Source organism: Xenopus tropicalis, chromosome 6 (assembly GCF_000004195.4).
Source record: "Xenopus tropicalis strain Nigerian chromosome 6, UCB_Xtro_10.0, whole genome shotgun sequence".
Taxonomy (NCBI): domain Eukaryota; kingdom Metazoa; phylum Chordata; class Amphibia; order Anura; family Pipidae; genus Xenopus; species Xenopus tropicalis.
Window position 1 is genome coordinate 145,749,569 of NC_030682.2, and position 22,417 is coordinate 145,771,985.

At 42.6% G+C, this 22,417-nt stretch overlaps 1 protein-coding gene across 1 annotated transcript in view; it reads right to left on the reverse strand.

The window, feature by feature from the left end:
- Positions 1-22,417, reverse strand: part of fam135b (family with sequence similarity 135 member B) — a 43,417-nt gene that overhangs the window by 10,313 nt on the left and 10,687 nt on the right. Inside the window, exons 8-15 of the mRNA XM_018095173.2 lie at positions 20,505-20,554; positions 17,461-17,616; positions 14,400-14,473; positions 13,857-14,011; positions 10,239-12,138; positions 6,158-6,318; positions 5,651-5,742; positions 4,806-4,903 (exon numbers count right to left, since the gene is read on the reverse strand). Coding sequence (XP_017950662.2) covers positions 4,806-4,903; positions 5,651-5,742; positions 6,158-6,318; positions 10,239-12,138; positions 13,857-14,011; positions 14,400-14,473; positions 17,461-17,616; positions 20,505-20,554 — 2,686 coding nt within the window. The remainder of the gene's footprint in view (positions 1-4,805; positions 4,904-5,650; positions 5,743-6,157; positions 6,319-10,238; positions 12,139-13,856; positions 14,012-14,399; positions 14,474-17,460; positions 17,617-20,504; positions 20,555-22,417) is intronic.

Sequence of the window (22,417 nt, forward strand, 5' to 3'; positions counted from 1 at the left end):
TAGTTGAGTCATCTTTATCATGCACAGACACGCATTCTGCCAGTAAACTTGCCTCTGTAGTTTTAGGCTTATCTTCCACTTGATTACCATCAATGGAAAGGGGTAGGTCACCTTTGAAAGAACCCTTTAAGGCAGCCTTATTGCCTATATCACCGGGATCTAACACATGTGTATCTATGCGTGTAACCACACACACTTTCTTTTCCTGTTTCTCATCCAATGGGGAGGAAACAGTGGCCAGACTTTTGCCAACTCTGTCAGACACACATGCCTCGCCATTTTTGTCAAAATCATGCACGCACAGCATTTTATCACTCACCGCTTCAAAACCTACAGTGCGCTCTTCCTCGGCCTGCAACACTGGGTTTTCTAGCAAACATTTGTCTTTGCCTTTAAGCTTTTGCTCACCAGATGCACCCTGCCATCTGGTAGCATTTGTCACTTCTCGCACACTGTCTTGTGACACACAGCCTGGTACACACTCAGTGTTCACATCTAGCACACATTTGGCATCATTTCTATCAACACTCTCTGCCAAACTCACATTGTCGGTCTGAACATCTCCTTCCACAGAATTTGGCAAAGACCTCACTACTTTGCCTTTAAGACATTCCTCAGTCATTTGATTCATCACAAGGTTCTCACTGCAAACAGAATTTGGGGGCCCAGAACCTCACAGCGCTGATTAGGAGGAAGCTTCAAAGTAACTCCACTTTCCTCCACAGTCATTCCATCTGACTTACTCTCATTGGCAATGTGGCTGCCAATTACCTCAGAACCCTCCGTTCCATTTTCACTCAAAACCTGACACTCAGTCAGCTCAACCCCTTCACCTGTCTCCTCAGGTACCTCTAAGAGTTTGCTATCAATGGATTGGGAACCTCCACCTGCATCATCTTGCGCACACAATGACTCTTTAGTTTTAAAGTACCGTTCCATTGTATCCACCAGCTGGGCAGCTACAGTGGCAGACCGCTCAAAAGGACAAGAGTCCACAGTATGACCTGAGGCATAGCAATAGGTGCAATTTACTGGTTCCACTTTGCACACACTCTCAGACAATTCATACATGGTGCAGGGCTTGTCTTTCACCTCACCTTTAAGGCACTCCCAGGTGGACTCACAACCACCCAACAGGGAAACATCCTCACTTTGAATTAACCCTTCAGGTAGCAAAGCACACTTTTCCGTCATGACATTTTTCTCTCCAGCACATTGTGTTTCCACTCTCACACAATTCAGCTCACCAGAGACCAGTTCTGTGGCCGACACATCCTCACACACAGAATTAGGAGGTAGTTTTACCTTTTCCTCATTTACTTCCTCAGACACACCGTCTGACTTACCACCATTCACTGCCATGTTACCATTTTTCACTTTAATATCTCCATCAGCTCTGTTCACACACACAGCTTGACCTTTAATAAGTGCAGGAAGTTCACCTGACTTCTCACTGAACTCACTTCCAAGTGCCGTACCTCCCCAGCACTCCTTATAGGCTTCTAGTGACCTTTGCATTGCCGCATATAGCGGACAGTTAGCCGTAACATAACAGTGGGTACACCTTTCCCTTTCAATTAGCTCAATCAATCTTGCTATAGCAGTTGACAGAGATTGCTCATTAGTACACTCATCCCCTTTAAGACCTTCAGGAGATGAGCTGCAGCCGGGCAACAAAGAGTTACTCTCAACACATGGCTTTAACCCTTCGTTCACTGAAGAACTTGAGCACACTCTGCTCAGCAGTTCTACATGCAGACTCTCATTTGCATCAGTTGCAACATCTTTTTGCAACATAGCGGCACAGTCATTACCAGTCACACAGGTAACATTCTGTTCTGTTTTATCAGACTCAGAGCAGTTTACACTCACTGCATCAGTCACACCTGCTAGGGACACATATACATTGGGGGGCACCCCTACTCCCTTTACCTCAGGCACAACATTGGTACATTTCTTACTTGAGAAATCTTCTTGCAGATACGCCTTCTCTGCATTCAAGTGTTTCCCACTGTGAATTTCCTCATTCACACTCTCTAGGGAAACCTTTACACAAGGGGTCACCCCTAAACTTTGTACCATGGGTGTTACCTCACATCCCACAGTCACACTCTCATTACTCACATCTGGACATTTCTCAGCAGAATTACAGTTAACATTTTGCATAGAACAAACATTAGCCAACTGGTTTGTTTGCCCCTCAACCAAAGATTTGTCATTCCCCCATAACTCCCAGAATAGGGGAAAGTCTGTTCCCAGAATAATTTCCACATCAAGGTCATCAACAACCACAAGTGAGTGGCCAACTGTCCCTCTTGTTGTTTCAAAAGTCACACAGACAGTTGGTTTATTAGGCAGCTCTTGTATCTCTGGGATATCTTGCGGGGATAAAACAAACATCAGGGTTTCATGCAAAACCTTAGACATGGGTAACTTAGCATCCAGTGTGACCCATAGTTTGATCCCATCCACTTTTACTTCAATTGATTTTTCAACCTTCCCTTTAAGAGACACAGTGCTCTCTGTCCAGGCACTTAACTCTTTGCTTTCCTCCTTTACATCAGCTCCCAGGACCTTGCCTTTAAGCACACAGTCCCAGTCCTTAACCCCACCAGCATACCGTTCCCTTTCCACCACCCCTTTAAGAACAGTCTTACCATTCCTGTAGGGTATACTTTCTGGAACTGCTGGGGATGAACTCTGGCAAACCTTTCCAGACCAGAATCCAGCATAGCCTCTCTCCTTGGCATGCTGCACTTGTGCCAACTGCACAGGCTCCAACCTTGGGGCCCCATCTCCTTGGCCTTTTCCAAGCTTGCATCCAGATGAAGCGGTCTCCTTTACCACTCGCGAAGTCTTCCTCACTTCCTTTGCCATCTGTTGCAAGTCCACACGCCGCTGTCCCTTTAAGGAATCCTGGAACAAGTCTCGCTGTAGAACACAAAACTCAGTCTCTTGGTTAGAAAACACACAGGGAGCTTTTCCTGCTCCTTGCAATGCAACACTTGTTGCCTCTTTCCCTCTGGGCTCACAGACTCTCATCCAGTCTGCTAGAAACTGCGACCACCAGTCATCATGGTGCAGTTCTGCCCCTCTATGGCACATCTTGCCGCTTTAGTACAAATGTGTATGTCTCTTTAAGGATCTGTCTGCCCGCATCCGAGCACCAATTGTGGGGATTTAGCTGGTAGCAGCCGGTAGCGGATGGAAATCTGGGCTTCACAGATGAGACAGACAACTCTGGTTTGCAACCAAAATGATCAGGCTCCTGCCTGTGCTTTATTTTCCACAGTAAAGCAGTACATATCACAACTTGGTATTTTGCAAGTAAACAGTTCAAGAAAACATAAGTCTCACCAGACTGTCGTTTCAACACACGGGATACCCAAATCCTCACTGCCAATGCCCGGCAGTCCTTTTCTGGAGTCCCAGAATCAGGGGACTTTGTCGTCAGTCCAGCCTGCCCCTCTCAGAAACTGGTCGCGACTCCCACTGCTCCCTCACAGTGGCAGGTGGCACCCCCAGCTCCTCTAGGGGTTCCCAACACAGGCAGCGCCCCTGCACTGTGCCCTGCTCTGAGAGTGACCTTCAATTAGACCAGGCTCAACCTCCAAGTCTCTCAGCAAACTGACCCTTGCTGCACACCCAGGCTCACCTTAAATGCTTCAGCTGTTGCCTAATTGGCTCCAGCATTCCCTAATTGGCTCCAGCATTCTCTAACCATACTGCAGGGCACTAGCCTCTCCTGCCCTGGAGATTTAAAGGAGCCAGTACCTCAGCCTGGGTGCTATATACCTGCCATCCAACAGACAAGTCTCACTGAGACAAGCCTTTTTGTCACAATATATAGATACAATATAATACTGACATTTTCATTGGGGCAGCCTTAGCCCATCAGAACTACCTTTACACAGTAACTACCCTTCCTGTTCTACTTTTATAGCTAAACAAATAATAAAACGTCAACGCCCCTTGACTTTAATGCAATTCGAGAAAGATAAAAAGTTGCACATAAAAAATGTTGCACGTAAAAAAAATTGGTTATTGAATTTTTCACCGTTTTGAAAAATGTTTTGCTGCGTCAGTCTTCGAAAATCCTGTCCAGTTGTCCAAATAGGCAGGTAGTTTTGACCCGGACAGCCCTACCGAAAAGCAGACTGTCTGGGTCAAAACCAAACAGATGGCAACAGTAGTCCCGCAGCTGTCCCCTGTAGGGGAGCAGGCATGTCTGAGCTGCTATCTCAGAGCTGCAGGAAGTTGCAAAGCAGCCTGGGAGCCACTGAAAGGAAAAGGAAGCTGGAGAGCCTGGCAGAGGAAGCTAGGGGGAGGAGAGAGAAGGTTCCAGTGTTCAGGAAGCTGTCAGTGGGCCTATCAGAAAGTTGGTACAGGGAAGGCAGATTTTGTTCCTGGAGAGAGAGAGACCCAGAGGAGTCCTGACTGGAGGAACAACCACCTGCAGGGGGATCCCCAGTAGTCGCACTGCACGTCTGTAGGTGCTGGACTCGCCTGAAGAGCTTTGGGAGTGAGTATTTATATTTAAAGTGACATTTTACTAAAGGAACACTCAAAGATTTATAGAGACTGTGTGTTTTGGGACTGGACTAAAGGACTCCACACTGTTAGTTACTTAGTTAGTTAGGAGACTAGGAGAGTGGGGCCCATGAGTGGGAAGGGGGCGGCTGGCTACTACAGTTTCTAAAACTATAAAGAAAGCAGACCCTGTGGTTGCAGGGTGGACCACCGCTTATTTTAATTTTAAAAAGTCACTACATAAAATAGTTCTACCAGATGTAGAGCCGGCCTACCTTATTCTTGATATTGACAGGTTATATAACTGGATGTGCTGGACTATTTCATCGATCAGTCTGTCGGTCATCGCATCAAAATCAGCAAATGTGTCCGTCTAAAAAAAAAAAGAGAAGGGAAGAATGTCAAGAGGATGACTGTGAAGATTTTCCTTCATCCAGGTCATGGTATATCTAGTATAAATAAATCTAAAGCAACTGCAATCATTGAAGACGTTTCACTACTCATCCGAGCAGCTTCTTCAGTTCAACTGACTGGTATGGGAAGCCCTCGGCATATGACCTCTTCCACTAATCCAATCACAATGGCACTTTGTAACTCTACCAGTCAGTTGAACTGAAGAAGCTGCAATGATTACTTAACAAGTCCAGTTGCTTTAGATTTATTTATACTGTACTAGATAAATGTCAAGAGGAAACTCTGAGTTGATGTTCTACTGGTTAGGACTTCAGACTAAGTGCTGCCTTTAGAAAGACAAGAACAATGAGTCAAACAATCAGATATTTAGAAATGGTCTCAGGAAACTGCAAAGGCATCAAGGATGGCTAGTGATTGTCCAGCTGTAGATGACCTAGAACTGAAGAAAGTATAATCTACAGCAGTTCCCTGGCTGGGGATATGGTTCAAGTCCATCAGGACAATGTTCACCATAGGACCATGTGGGTCAATGTAAGACTATATAGTAATCTATTGAGTTCTATTAAACGTGGCGCACTCTTGTTGCTGCACTTGTATTAAGTAATGCAAGCTTACTCCATCTCTAGTAGTCTAGAAGTGTCTGTGGTATACATTTGCCCATCTGCTACTAATCATCTACCCACGGTTTGTTCTTCACATTCGCTACCTGATTTTTTTCAGACATGAGGAAGTCAAGATTTGCTCCGGGCAATCCCAATTCCAAGAAAGTCTTTACTAGTCGCAGATCTGCACTGTTACCTGGAAGACAAGGAATTTAACAAAACATATTGGTAAAACACACCCCAATATGTTGCTTCTTATATATGTGTTAATGTATTCCCCCTATCAAATCAGCTCAATCTACAGAGTGTTCATACCGTAACAATTTTTTTTCCCAGCATACCATTGGTACATCTACATGCCCTTCCAGCATGGTCAGTTCTGGAGCGTTCTCCTCCCTATTCTCTTCTAACATTGCACTTTGTGTCACCATCTTGGTCTACTTTGTCTATCTTGGCCTACTACGACCATCTCGCCCCACTATACCTATTATCCTCTTCCCACCTCCAAGTGGTCATTGAGAGTCAGGTAAGAGTCAGGACACTCGCACGTATAACTGCACACTCTTAAAAAGAATCTTAAAGAGAAATCAATGGCTTATTTCTATAATTACCATCTAGTCCATGCACACAGACAACCAAATGGATTCCATCTTCTGTCTGTTCCTCCTCGGCAGGGAAATAAGGCACATCAGAAGCAAGTACAGGCTGGTCACTGTAGATGAAACCTTCAAACTTCAACTCTTTCCTGAATTTGTGTTTAGCCTGATGGAAGCTAGAAAATAGGCTCATTAGCAGCGCTAACAACGCTTGGTATTAATTAATAGAACGACGATTACATGGTAGTTAACATAATTGGTTAATTGAAGAACCACTGAGGGGGTTGAAATCTGTATGTTCCCCTCCTCCACCCCTACGTGTAGATCTTGTCCATGTGTAATAAGTTTTACAAATGGCACACTGGTTCACCCCATTAAAAGCTGGACCAGGGGCGACAATTATCTGAATCTTTCATTTCACTTTGAAGAATAAGTAAACCTTTTTTTTTCTATCAGTAAAATTACTCTAAACAGCCTCCAGAATTACCTACCTTTGTCCCAGCATTCTCTCTGACCTGGTTCCTCAGTTAGAAGTTGATTGATTTTCTTTGCTTCCTTGTGCAGAGTGAAGCCCCGCCCCCACTTCCTGTTCAGGTCTCTCATAAAAAAAAAACCCTGCTAATGCACAGACTGGCTCCTGCTGCCTCCAGGCATGCCCAGAAAGCTCTCTAGGTCGACTAGATTAGTCGAATTGAAGAGAGAACTGAACAGGAAGTGGGGGCGGGGCTTCACTCTGCACAAGGAAGCAAAGAAAAACGATCTTCTACTGAGGAACCAGGTCAGAGAGAATGCTGGGACAAAGGTAGGTAATTCTGGAGGCTGTGACAGAAAAAAAAAAAGCTTTACGTATTCTTTAAACCAAGGTTGAATAATAGCTTTTATGTTGGATCCATCACATGACCACCTAACCACCATTTTACTTGGTTTACTAAAGCCTGATATTTCCTTATTTGGCAAAGTGAAATGGGACAGATTCGCTCATCACTAACAACATTACTTATATATGTTCCTAGTGTCTTGCTCAATAGAGCAAAGCCTCCTGGCAGTAATTCCAGGGTACACCTAGCAGGTTGTGTCCATTGTAAGTGAATTGTAAGCTAACAATAATGATAAAATGTACATTGGTAAGCCAGAAGCAGTGTTGGGCCCAGCTCAAGTGGTATCCAAGGCAGGCCACCTTGCCCATGATCACCCACCACCACAGTCAAGTGACAAGAAGGGGTGGATTGGTTGATAAGGAGTGGGGGACCATGCAGGGATGTCTGGGAAGGGGGAATGGTTTGTGATGCTTGATGGAAGTGATGGTCGATGGTGACCAATGCATCTTATCCATCGTCATCATATTGGCAGGTAGAGAGGCAACTTCATTTACTAAAAAAATGCACTAGGGGTAGCCAGAAGGTGTACATTTCTAGTACCCCCGTTGGGTCCTAGTAATGCACTTCTGCCTTCACCTGGTTCCAGCTTTGGCCAGAAATCCCCACTCTGAAACGATGTGTCATAATTTGGGTCATGAACAACTGGTGCTAATTTCCACCCATACTGGTGAGTACTTACACAAGTGTGTGCTCTAAATTTCATACAGAAAGCTCTTGTGCCTACGTTTGCTTGGGTACCAGTTGCACCAGTAAAGTTCTCCATCGCTTAAGGAAGTCTAAAGGTGGCCATACACCTTCCGATCACCTACGGGTGGGCGATTTCGGGAGAATCCAGGCTAATTTGATCATTGGGCCCTGGAGCCAAACGATCGAATTATAATGATGGGTATAGGCAAAGTTGGTTCGGGGACCGCATCAATGAGCCAATGCGGTCCCTGATCCGAGTAGATTTTTTAACCTGCCCGATCGAGATCTAGCCGATTTCAGGCCAGATATTGGTCAGGCAGGCTCGTCGGTAGTGCCCATACACAGGCCGATTAGCTGCCGAATCGGTTTAAGGGACCCATATCGGCAGCTAGAATCGGCCCGTGTATGGGGACCTTAAGGAGCTGATATCGGCAGCTAGAATCGGCCCGTGTATGGGGACCTTAAGGAGCTGATATCGGCAGCTAGAATCGGCCCGTGTATGGGGACCTTAAGTGAATGTCCAAGTCCAACTTTCAAGTAACAGCAAGTCCCAATTTTTGATGCAGTAGACTATCGGGCCCACATTTTCATACACTAACAACCCTAAAGTTAATGAATTAGCAGCCAACACCGCAATGAGACTCCACCGTGCCACATTTAATCGTTTTTAGTAAAACCATTTACTGTAGCTTCTTTCCTTCAGGTTAATAAGTGACATGAAAGCGCCGTCTCAATTCAGCAAATCCGCTGCGTTGCGAGATTCTGAATTCGCTGAGGGCACATTTGTGTTTTTTTGGGAATGCGATTCCTAAAACAGATGGAGTTCAAGCACTGAAATAATTAGGCGAGGTCTATGCCGACTTAATGAGTCTGATTGCCTCGGAGAGAGGAGGAATTATGTTGTATAAACGCTTGTAGTTTGGAAATGCTTACGAGATGAAAAAGATAATCTCAAGGAAATAGAAGGTTTATCCACTTTGATATTGATGTACTAAATAAGGCTTCGGGGTTACAATCCTCTAGAAATACTTTTACTCGGATTAAATGGTACTAATCCCCTAGGAGACCGACTTAAACAACTGCCTGGTGTGATTGAATGTATAACAAGAAGAAGAAAGAAGAACAGAGGTTCATAAAGAAGCTGTACTGACAGTTACGTAAGAAATACAAAGTTCTTTTTAAGGTTGGGCCCTTTTGTCTGCAGTCAGATGAGACACTCTCTGAGGCACATTGCACTCTCTATTGGGAAGGAATCACTGAGATGCCAACTTCTGTACTGGTCTGTAGTCCATTCCGGACATCAAACAGCCTATTAATGGCAACCTTTCCTACAATGCCATAAATGATGTCCTACTAGCTTATCTATAGATCTGGTCCTCACCTTCCAAATGCCTTTGGTGAGCAAGGCGGGTCCACCCAAGGAGAGTTAAGCTGGACATACATTGAAACATCTGCTCATTTGGCAAGGTCACCAAACGAGTGGAACTTTCTCCAATATTCCCAGGATAGGACTTGATATTGAACATTGGCCACACAATTGGATCACAATGACTGTGATACAGGCTATTGGAGCAAAGACTGCCTCAATGAGCCTATGCGGTCATGGACTTGATGAAATATCTGTCCAACTGCACAATTTTCAGGCAGATATCAGTCGAGTAGGCCCATCAGAGCGCCCCATACACGGTCAGATAAGTTGCCAACTTGGACTGAAGGAACCAAATCAGCAGCTAAAATCTGCCCATGTATAGCCACCTTAATAATAATAATAATAATAAAAAATAAACCCAATAGGATTGTTTTGCTTCCAATAAGGGGTAATTATATCTTAGTTGGGATCAAGTACAGGTACTGTTTTATTATTACAGAGAAAAGGGAATCATTTAACCATGAAATAAACCCAATAGGGCTGTTCTGCCCCCAATAAGGGGTAATTATATCTTAGTTGGGATCAAGTACAGGTACTGTTTTATTATTACAGAGAAAAGGGAATCATTTAACCATTAAATAAACCCAATAGGGCTGTTCTGCCCCAATAAGGGGTAATTATATCTTAGTTGGGATCAAGTACAGGTACTGTTTTATTATTACAGAGAAAAGGGAATCATTTAACCATTAAATAAACCCAATAGGGCTGTTCTGCCCCAATAAGGGGTAATTATATCTTAGTTGGGATCAAGTACAGGTACTGTTTTATTATTACAGAGAAAAGGGAATCATTTAACCATTAAATAAACCCAATAGGGCTGTTCTGCCCCCAATAAGGGGTAATTATATCTTAGTTGGGATCAAGTACAGGTACTGTTTTATTATTACAGAGAAAGAGTATATCATTTTTATTTGCTTATAATGGTCTATGAGAGATGGCCTTTCCGTAATTTGGAACTTTCTGGATAATGGGTTTCCGGATAATGGATTCAAGGGATGGACGCTAGTTTATTTTAGAGCTATACTGGGTTGTAGGCCTGAAAGCTTGCAACCATACTCGTACACTTTGTGTAGTGTTTATTGATAATAATAGTGTATCTCACCTTAGCATTCTTTCATTGCTGTCTTCGTCGGTGTTAGAGTTGCTGGAAACCACCTCAAAGGAACCCAATGGTTGTCTTGTTATTGGAAACAACGCTTGTTTTGTTGAGAACCCTGGAATTGCTGGAGTGTCCTTTTGCATTGAAGAAAATGGTAAACACGTAGCAGTACAGGACACAGACAAATTGACCAGTTCAACCCCATTCCTTCTTTCTAGCACTCGGACAGTAGACATACTCGCATTGGACTCCTCAAGTTCAGAAGCACAATCAGTTCTAGTGTTCGTTACTTCTTGCTCTATGCTGTACAGTTCATGGTAATAATTATCTATCGACTGATCGGTAGACTCAACAGAGTCTTCAACGAGCTCTGTCTGATGTAAAACTGGACAGTCCTGGAATATCTCATTGGCTGGAGCTATAACAGAAAAACTAGTATGGGTAATGGAGTTAGCATCTACCAGTGGGGAAACAGAATACGAAGTTGCCTTTGCCATAAGGTATTGGTCATGTGGAGAGCTTAAATCACACATAATTGCTTTTGGATGAACCGAAGGGAAATCATCTGCTTTAGGAACAATATAAGCATCGATCACTCCCGCCTCTGAATCTGGAATCAAACCTTGGATTAAAGCATTTGCCAAAGAAGACTCATGAGATTTGGTTCCAGGTTGCACCAACTGGTTGCAGGTCTCATTCACCAACTCACTGATGATGCCGTTTGTGATGTTGTTGTAGTAGTTCATCGCTGTTTGCCTTTCCTCTTCCTTGTCGTCGCTTGAGCATTGCGTCAAGCTGTGGATTATTTCACCCACCACTTTGTTATTGAGAATTAAGTCATTGAGGGTTTCCTCTGGACTACTGATCTGCGGGGCCGAAACTGATTTAGTCAACTTCGAAAGCTCCATTTCCCTGTCCTCCTCCTCAAACGGCAAAGAATTTATGGAAGCTAGCGAGGCCTGAATCCCACTTGGCAAACTTGTGTTACTTTCCGTGCGTTCTCCTTCCCAGTTCTGTTTTGATAGTTGCAGCAAAAGATCTTTATCGCTGGTCAAATCCATCGTCCTGTTATGGAGATCACACCAAGCAACGGAGCTGGGCTCACTCTCTATCCCCGAGTCTGATATCACAGAAGAAGACCTCTTGATACCCCCTGATGAGAATAATGACGTCTTTCCATATCTATCTGTCGGGCAAGATTTCACCATTAACGTATCTTCTGTAGAGTTCCTAATCAATTCGGTACTGCTGCTTTTTAATAATGTATGACTGCACTGACGGGATTTCTGACTTTTTGAAATTGAAATGAGTTCATTTTTGGTGCTCCTGACTTCATGCAGAGCGATATGTTCGTATGTTCTTGTGTCATTAGTATGTTCTTGTGTCATTGGATGCCCTTCAGATTGAGTAGCTTCATCGTTGGCCAAGGACGTGGTGTTTCCATACTGGGAATTGACAATTAACACTGGTTCTCCTTTGTATTTATCTTGGCTTTGGGGTTTTACTTCAATATAAGTCACACCTGGAGTTTTTTTAGGTTCCTGGTGGCACCTAGTAGCTTGATCACAGTCTTCATTTGCAGTTGACAGAGATAATTCTGCTCCACAGTCAGATATTTCTGAGGGCGGAATATATAATTGATTCAAATCTGCTAGAGATTCCGATTCAACACTTGCAGCTTCCTGATTATAATCAAAGCATTGTTCAGGGCTTTCAGTATAACAATCTTCTTGAGCTTCGGTGCAGACGCCCAGCTTTTCGAACGATGCGTTATCATGAACGGTTGTTGACTGAATGAAATGCGGTTTTGAGTTAATGTGAGTGTTTTCTGGTGGGAATTCCTTATTCGATTCACATACATTTTCATTTGTTGGCTCCAAAAGCGCATTATCCATAATGTAATCTGAAATACAAAGTGGATTTATTCAGTGTAGAAAGCAGCAAGTTCTAGCAAAAGCTGAAAGGCTCTCAATCCTCACTGTCCCCAAGCTTGGTGGCATGTTGCCACAGCCAATAAACATTTCCCTCTGTAAACACAGAAAATACCAAGTGGAAGCTCCCTTAGAGCACCATGAATTTAGCAGTCAATTACGTTTGCATCATTTTTAAGGTACCTGGTACAAGGGACAGAAGGTTGAGTCCATAGCTGCACCATGTCCTATGGAATGATGTGCAACTAAGAGACACAAACCCACATTCCACTACTTACAAGCAAACTTTCACTTGTCTAGTTGTCATGTACAGACAGTGGCCTTCAAAATGGAGTCCAATTTAGTCCAATTGTAATGCTAACCCATGATATACAGGCCCTGTAATTAGATATATACAATAACTTTTGCATGATCTACTTGGGTTGGCACTGAGTAATGACTTTGGGTGTGAAGGACATATATCCTATAGGGTTAGCTTCTCCAGCAGCCTCAGTCCCAACTGTAGATTGTTGATATACTTTTATATTGGATTTTAGTCCAATTTTATTGCTAACCCATGATATACAGGCCCTGTAATTAGATATATACAATAACCTTTGCATGATCTACTTGGGTTGGCACTGAGTAATGACTTTGGGTGTGAAGGACGTATATCCAATAGGGTTAGCTTCTCCAGCAGCCTCAGTCCCAACTGTAGATTGCTGATATACTTTTATATTGGATTTAGCCATTTTGTGCCCACACAGATGGAGCAGAAGCTTCAATCAATTCACCTTTGTGCATAGGAAACCTGTTTGCAAGTGTAACCAGTGTCCCTGATTTAGCCCAAAGTCTAAAAACCTCTCATGAATGAGTTAAAAGCTAGTTGGCGGACAAAACCTGTGTGATGAATATCTGGTCAGGGCTTAGAAAGTTCTGGCTGGAAAATCTAGTCAGACAAGGACGCTACAGCTCTGTGGATGAAGCCACCCCAGGGGCCAGATGATCAGATCAGCCCTATAGGCCCACCTACTGGGCAAATATCTGCTCATTTGGCTTCCTCATCAATCATAAAATTGTATATCCAGCTTTACATGAGCCTCAGCAACACCACCTTCCTGAGTAGTAAATTTAATATCCTTCGTCTTAGGTCAATGTAGGTTGAGTGCGTAATTATTATTGCCCTGTGTACTCCACATCTAGAGGGGACACCGAGACATCTTTCCATAATGGCCCTGACAACATTTTAAACTATTAAACACCACATATGGCAGCCATCTTGTAATCTTAATGACCACGATCTTACATTGAACTAATAATCTAACAAGTAGATCAGGGGTCCCCAACCTTTTATACCCGTGAGCAACATTTAAATGGAAAAAGTGTTGGGGAGCAACACAAGCATGAAAAAGGTTCTGGGTGGGGCAATAAGAGCTATAATTGGCTACTTAATAGCCCCTATGTGGACTGGCAGCCTATAGAAGGCTCTGTTTGGCATTATACTGGGTTTTATGCAACCAAAACCAGACTCCAAACCAGAAATTCAAAAATAAGCACCTACTTTGAGGCCACTGGGAGTAACATCCAAGGGGTTGGGGGGCAACATGTTGCCCCTGAGCCACTGGTTGGGGATCACTGCTGTAGATATTGATAATTTGCACTTTTGAGTGTTTATTTTCATTAACATAAAAAAACTGGTATCGAATCGTACCTTTTTTTGGACATTCAACATATCGATCTTCAAAGATGATAGGAAGAGAGGTCCAGTCTCCGTCTATGTCCAAACACTCCATGGGAAGGGGGGGCATGGCGGCCAAGTATTCCGAATTCCGGATTTCTGTCGAGAGGTTGCTGTGGCTTTGAATCCTACAGTAATGGCAAAGTATAAGCTGCATTTAATAGCATATAATAATAATAATAATAATAAGTAAGGCATAAAGTCAGTGGTTAATATAGGGGGAGCAAACCCCCCCACCCTGAGAGTGGCCTGCAATCCTTCAAGATCATGGGGGTCATTGGGTCCTTGTAACTGCCCCCCCTGCCCTAGGTCAACACAAGCTATAACAGAGGTACCTGCTTGGGTTGCAAATGATACAGTCTGACCTTGAAAGATGAATTCAGGGGGGCTTCCAACAGCCGTTGGGTTGCCAACAGGGCTGGGGTACAAGGGCCTTATACAAGCCTGGCGGGGCAGATCATTCACTGCAACAAAATGATGTGTTATTGTCATTGTGATGCACAGAAACAAACTCACAGGTTTTCCTGGAATGTCAGAACGGCAGGTTTCTCATGTTCCGTGCAGAAAAAGGCTTCCGAGAACCTTCTCACCTGGGCAATAAAAGTAACAGCAAAGTAGGACGGTTAGTTCATTAAAACCTCCTCAAAAGCAGTCACATGTTAGGCATTAGCGGGGCCATCTCCTACCCACTGACATCATCCTCTTCAGAACTGTCATGGGGGGGGTTCAAATGGGGTGTCAGTACATATGTAGAGTAGTACATATGTAGAGAGGCTAGAGGAGGGCCAAGATAGAGACAGGATTGTCAAAATTTGCACCCCAAATTTTTCCTCTGTAATTTTTGGCGCCTGTTTCACAAAGAAATTTGATCCTACAAATCCATGCTTGGCGAAAAATTTCACTTATCGCTATGTCTAGGCATGACAGTAGGACAAGATAGTGACAGTAGGACAAGATAGTGACAGTAGGGCAAGATAGTGACAGTAGGGCAAGATGGAGACAGTAGGACAAGATAGTGACAGTAGGGCAAGATAGTGACAGTAGGGCAAGATGGAGACAGTAGGACAAGATGGAGACAGTAGGGCAAGATGGAGACAGTAGGGCAAGATGGAGACAGTAGGACAAGATGGAGACAGTAGGACAAGATAGTGACAGTAGGGCAAGATAGTGACAGTAGGGCAAGATGGAGACAGTAGGACAAGATAGTGACAGTAGGGCAAGATAGTGACAGTAGGGCAAGATGGAGACAGTAGGACAAGATGGAGACAGTAGGGCAAGATGGAGACAGTAGGGCAAGATGGAGACAGTAGGACAAGATGGAGATAGTAGGGCAAAATGGAGACAGTAGGCCATGATTGGGACAGTAGGGCAAGATGGAGACAGTAGGGCAAGATGGAGACAGTAAGGAAAAAGTGTGACAGTAGGACAAGATGGAGACAGTAGGACAAGATGGAGACAGTAGGGCAAGATGGAGACAGTAGGGCAAGATGGAGACAGTATGGCAAGATGGAGACAGTAGGACAGGATGGAGAAGTAGGGCAAGATGGAGACAGTAGGGCAAAATGGAGACAGTAGGGCAAAATGGAGACAGTAGGCCATGATTGGGACAGTAGGGCAAGACCGTCAGGCATGTTGTAGTTCAATGACAGCAGATAAACCTTATGTGAGTTCAAAATTATTTATATAACAGAGACCCACAGTCTATTTTGCTTTAGGCCCCTTAAAATGTAAAGACGGCTCTGCCTTCCTATAATCAGAATTGGAAAATGAAGACATTTAGGCCAAGCCCAATAAAACCAGCCATGTATTACACAACTCATGTACTGGTCTATATCAGTCTAAACTACAATACCCAGTACATAGCTCCCCGAACAAAAAAAAAATCTACAAAGTATTTAGAAAAAACAAAATTTCATTTTGCTCTTCGTGAAGTTGGTCGGATCAGATACTGTTCATGGAATGTACCACCAAGTGCAGAGCAATATTACTTTAAGAATACATCCCTGCTGTAGCTCCCAGCACAATCTTAATTATAGTATATATAAAGTATGCTGTAATTTGTAGTATAACAAAAAATAGGTAATATGTGGCTGAGTGTTTAGATCCCCATTGTTAGATTGTCAGCTCTTGGGCAGAGTCCTTTGATATATTTGTATTCTCTGCTCCTGATGCTATATAAATCATGATAGTGATGGAAAGAAAAAGATGGGAAAAAAAGAAAAATAATTTTTCTGCAGCATAAAATTTCACCAGCAGATGGCGATGTAAAAATGTCTATGGAAACTACAGGTCGGAACAGTCATTTACAATACACTTTGCAAGCTGATTTTTAATATTCTGAAAACCAGATATAAATCCACCAAATTGTGTCTGAAGCATAAACCCTTGGTGCCTTGTTTTCCCTCCAATAAGGGGTAATTATATCTTAGTTGGGATCAAGTACAGGTACTGTTTTATTATTACAGAGAAAAGGGAATCATTTAACCATGAAATAAACCCAATAGGGCTGTTCTGCCCCAATAAGGGGTAATTATATCTTAGTTGGGATCAAGTACAGGTACTGTTTTATTATTACAGAGAAAAGGGAATCATTTAACCATGAAATAAACCCAAAAGGGCTTTTCTGCCCCAATAAGGGGTAATTATATCTTAGTTGGGATCAAGTACAGGTACTGTTTTATTATTACAGAGAAAAGGGAATCATTTAACCATTAAATAAACCCAATAGGGCTGTTCTGCCCCAATAAGGGGTAATTATATCTTAGTTGGGATCAAGTACAGGTACTGTTTTATTATTACAGAGAAAAGGGAATCATTTAACCATTAAATAAACCCAATAGGGCTGTTCTGCCCCAATAAGGGGTAATTATATCTTAGTTGGGATCAAGTACAGGTACTGTTTTATTATTACAGAGAAAAGGGAATCATTTAACCATTAAATAAACCCAATAGGGCTGTTCTGCCCCAATAAGGGGTAATTATATCTTAGTTGGGATCAAGTACAGGTACTGTTTTATTATTACAGAGAAAAGGGAATCATTTAACCATTAAATAAACCCAATAGGGCTGTTCTGCCCCCAATAAGGGGTAATTATATCTTAGTTGGGATCAAGTACAGGTATGTTTTATTATTACAGAGAAAAGGGAATCATTTAACCATGAAATAAACCCAATAGGGCTGTTCTGCCCCAATAAGGGGTAATTATATCTTAGTTGGGATCAAGTACAGGTACTGTTTTATTATTACAGAGAAAAAGGCATCATTTTTAAAAATTAGAATTAAAGTAAAATGACTTCTATGGGAGTTGGCCTGTAGTTTCAGCGCACCCTGTCCCCATTGCTCCACATGTCAAATAAACTGATGCTCATGTGAGCAATCCTCAGTGAGGGGGGCGGGGCATCCGGGCGCCATAATTACAAATCTGGCATTTCCTCCTGTTTAGAACCACTTGGGGTTAGTGAGTAGCTCTGCCTGTTTATGACAGAAAGGGTGGAATTAAGAGAAGAGGACAGGAAGGTCTCCCATGGGCCCCAGGGCACCCTCGCCTGACAGTGAACAAGATGGAGTCAGCCTTACCCTCAGAGTGTGGTGTTCCTGCATGAGGTAGGAAGTGACATCAGGTTGGAGGGTGACCGTTTCCAGGAAGTGGCTCCATGTTAGGAGCAGCTGAGAGCGGAGCCACGCCAAGTCCTTACTTATCTGTTCTGTTATCTCCTCAGGGCCACTCAGCAGCTGAAACATAAAATATACCATTAACCCTCAGCCTTGGCCTGTAAGGGGATGTCTATCTTCTAATTTCCTTCTAATATCCTTATCATTTACAGTAGGGGGTACAGTATCCCTTATAATACATGAGTGATACTCAGAGTTCCCTGTATAACTCAGCCTGCAGCCTTGTGTCTTTATATGGGGGGCACAGAACCACTCAGTGACTGCTAATATCCTTATCATTTACAGTAGGGGGTACATTATCCCTTATAATACATGAGTGATACTCAGAGTTCCCTGTATAACTCAGCCTGCAGCCTTGTGCCTTTATATGGGGGGCACAGAACCCCTCAGTGACTGCTAATATCCTTATCATTTACAGTAGGGGGTACATTATCCCTTATAATACATGAGTGATACTCAGAGTTCCCTGTATAACTCAGCCTGCAGCCCTGTGCCTTTATATGGGCACAGAACCCCTCAGTGACTGCTAATATCCTTATCATTTACAGTAGGGGGTACATTATCCCTTATAATACATGAGTGATACTCAGAGTTCCCTGTATAACTCAGCCTGCAGCCTTGTGCCTTTATATGGGCACAGAACCCCTCAGTGACTGCTAATATCCTTATCATTTACAGTAGGGGGTACATTATCCCTTATAATACATGAGTGATACTCAGAGTTCCCTGTATAACTCAGCCTGCAGCCTTGTGCCTTTATATAGGGGGGCACAGAACCCCTCAGTGACTGCTAATATCCTTATCATTTAAAGTAGGGGGTACATTATCCCTTATAATACACGAGTGATACTCAGAGTTCCCTGTATAACTCAGCCTGCAGCCTTGTGCCTTTATATGGGCACAGAACCCCTCAGTGACTGCTAATATCCTTATCATTTACAGTAGGGGGTACATTATCCCTTATAATACATGAGTGATACTCAGAGTTCCCTGTATAACTCAGCCTGCAGCCTTGTGCCTTTATATGGGCACAGAACCCCTCAGTGACTGCTAATATCCTTATCATTTACAGTAGGGGGTACATTATCCCTTATAATACATGAGTGATACTCAGAGTTCCCTGTATAACTCAGCCTGCAGCCTTGTGCCTTTATATGGGGGGCACAGAACCCCTCAGTGACTGCTAATATCCTTATCATTTACAGTAGGGGGTACATTATACTCCATGATTTATTATCTGTACTAAATATTCCTGCAAAATCCTTACCATACACTAGATGGAGCTGTATTATCAGTGGTTTCTATGAGACCTCAGCAGCTGATACTAAGAATCTGTGATGACAAGACCATATTTACCCATTCTTTAATTAAAGGTGGCGATTAAATTTGTCTTCACTGTGTAAGTCTAATTACAGCTTGTTCATTAGAACATAATTAAAATGGAAGGCGTGTTTACACGGGTGATATGAGGGCTCCTCGGACAGAAATCTAATGGAGGATTGCTGAGTATGGCGCTCATCCCTGAGTATTTATTTATAAACTCCAGCGCCCCCGACTGGAAGCACCCCAAGTCTAGGGGTTACCCATAATTGGAAACTGGACAGCTTAATTGCAAAGGCCATCAATAATAAGGACAGTAGTGGTAAAATTAAATTCAAAAAGTCATTTAGTTGGACAGAATAAGGCCTAACGCATTTTGTGCCCATACGGTAATGAAAGAGGGCTTGAAACGCGTAAGGCCTTTTCCTGTCCAAATAAATGACTTTTTGAATTTAATTTTTACCACTGCTGTCCTTATTATTGATGTAGGTTGCAATTAAGCTGTTCTGGCCCTAGGGTTGCCGACTTTTTATTCTTCCAAGTCCGGGCCAGGGGGGCAGGGGGGCTGATGTCAGGGGCAGGTAAGTTGCATTTGGGGGATGGGCAAGTGACATCAGAGGGCGGGACTATGGTGCTGCTAGAAGCCCCTAGCTCTGTAACACCTGCCCATCCCCCTGTGTGGCTAATAAACCAGCGATGTTGGCATTCTGTACGGCCCTGGGCATCTATTCCTTCCCCCGTACATAATAACAAGTGGGATCCACCGGGCAATGTCTCTACTACTTTCACAATTAGTCACGAGGGAATCTGTCCCATTTCGCTTCGCTGAAAAATTTGCAAAACTGCTGAAAAATTTGCAAAACGGTAAAAAATGTGTGTGCAACTTTTTTTTTTTTTTTACATGCACAACTTTTTTTGACGCGACTGCAACTTTTCTGATACAACGGCGATTTATTTCACACTTTTTGATTCAACTGCAACTTTTTTTTGGCTGTGAATATTGGCGGCAGTTTCACGAAAAAAATTTGCCAATTGCAAAAATGCTGAATTTTGCAGCAAATCGATGTCTGGCGAAAAATTTCAATCTGTCCCATTTGGCTTTGCCCAAAAAATTTGGGAAAGTGATGAAAAATTCACAAAAGGCAACTTTTTTTGACAGGCGATATATTTTTTAAACTTTTTTCTTACTCGAATGCATAAAAATCAATGGGTGTTTTTTTCGCTTTTGTCTCTGCAACATTTTTGTCTTGGTGAATTTTTTCTCACTGCAAATTTTTGCCTCCGTTTTGCGAAAAAAAATTCACAGGTGGCAAAATTTGGAATTTAGCTGCAAATCCAAGGTTGGACTGGGGGGGGTGCAGTCACCCCACCCCAAGGGCACTCACACCCCCCAAAGGGCCCCCCCCACTGCCCCCCCCTAACGCACATACAAAATAGTTACTTTTGGATGCGCCGGGGGAGGAAGAGCAGCAGCTTGGGGAGCTCCAGGGATTGGGTCTGGGCCGGGGGGCCCACCAGCGCCAACCCAGTCCGACTCTGTGTGAATCCACGTCATACGAAAGAATTCGCTCATCACTATTAAGAATCCATATTTGCCCCATTATAAAGAAAAAAAGTAGCGCCATTACCTGCAGTTGGTTGCAGAGCTGACACAATGTCCTTTCCGTTGACAACTCCTCTGGAAACAAAAAGGGAATCATTTAACCATTAAATAAACCCAATAGGGCTGTTCTGCCCCAATAAGGGGTAATTATATCTTAGTTGGGATCAAGTACAGGTACTGTTTTATTATTACAGAGAAAAGGGAATCATTTAACCATTAAATAAACCCAATAGGGCTGTTCTGCCCCCAATAAGGGGTAATTATATCTTAGTTGGGATCAAGTACAGATATGTTTTATTATTACAGAGAAAAGGGAATCATTTAACCATTAAATAAACCCAATAGGGCTGTTCTGCCCCCAATAAGGGGTAATTATATCTTAGTTGGGATCAGGTACAGGTACTGTTTTATTATTACAGAGAAAAGGGAATCATTTAACCATTAAATAAACCCAATAGGGCTGTTCTGCCCCAATAAGGGGTAATTATATCTTAGTTGGGATCAAGTACAAGTACTGTTTTATTATTACAGAGAAAAGGGAATCATTTAACCATTAAATAAACCCAATAGGGCTGTTCTGCCCCCAATAAGGGGTAATTATATCTTAGTTGGGATCAAGTACAGATATGTTTTATTATTACAGAGAAAAGGGAATCATTTAACCATTAAATAAACCCAATAGGGCTGTTCTGCCCCAATAAGGGGTAATTATATCTTAGTTGGGATCAAGTACAGGTACAGTTTTATTATTACAGAGAAAAGGGAATCATTTAACCATTAAATAAACCCAATAGGGCTGTTCTGCCCCAATAAGGGGTAATTATATCTTAGTTGGGATCAAGTACAGGTACTGTTTTATTATTACAGAGAAAAGGGAATCATTTAACCATGAAATAAACCCAATAGGGCTGTTCTGCCCCCAATAAGGGGTAATTATATCTTAGTTGGGATCAAGTACAGGTACTGTTTTATTATTACAGAGAAAAGGGAATCATTTAACCATGAAATAAACCCAATAGGGCTGTTCTGCCCCAATAAGGGGTAATTATATCTTAGTTGGGATCAAGTACAGGTACTGTTTTATTATTACAGAGAAAAGGGAATCATTTAACCATTAAATAAACCCAATAGGGCTGTTCTGCCCCAATAAGGGGTAATTATATCTTAGTTGGGATCAAGTACAGGTACAGTTTTATTATTACAGAGAAAAGGGAATCATTTAACCATTAAATAAACCCAATAGGACTGTTCTGCCCCCAATAAGGGGTAATTATATCTTAGTTGGGATCAGGTACAGGTACTGTTTTATTATTACAGAGAAAAGGGAATCATTTAACCATGAAATAAACCCAATAGGGCTGTTCTGCCCCCAATAAGGGGTAATTATATCTTAGTTGGGATCAAGTACAGGTACTGTTTTATTATTACAGAGAAAAGGGGATCATTTAACCATTAAATAAACCCAATAGGGCTGTTCTGCCCCAATAAGGGGTAATTATATCTTAGTTGGGATCAAGTACAGGTACTGTTTTATTATTACAGAGAAAAGGGGATCATTTAACCATTAAATAAACCCAATAGGGCTGTTCTGCCCCAATAAGGGGTAATTATATCTTAGTTGGGATTAAGTACAGGTACTGTTTTATTATTACAGAGAAAAGGGAATCATTTAACCATGAAATAAACCCAATAGGGCTGTTCTGCCCCAATAAGGGGTAATTATATCTTAGTTGGGATTAAGTACAGGTACTGTTTTATTATTACAGAGAAAAGGGAATCATTTAACCATGAAATAAACCCAATAGGGCTGTTCTGCCCCAATAAGGGGTAATTATATCTTAGTTGGGATCAAGTACAGGTACTGTTTTATTATTACAGAGAAAAGGGAATCATTTAACCATTAAATAAACCCAATAGGGCTGTTCTGCCCCCAATAAG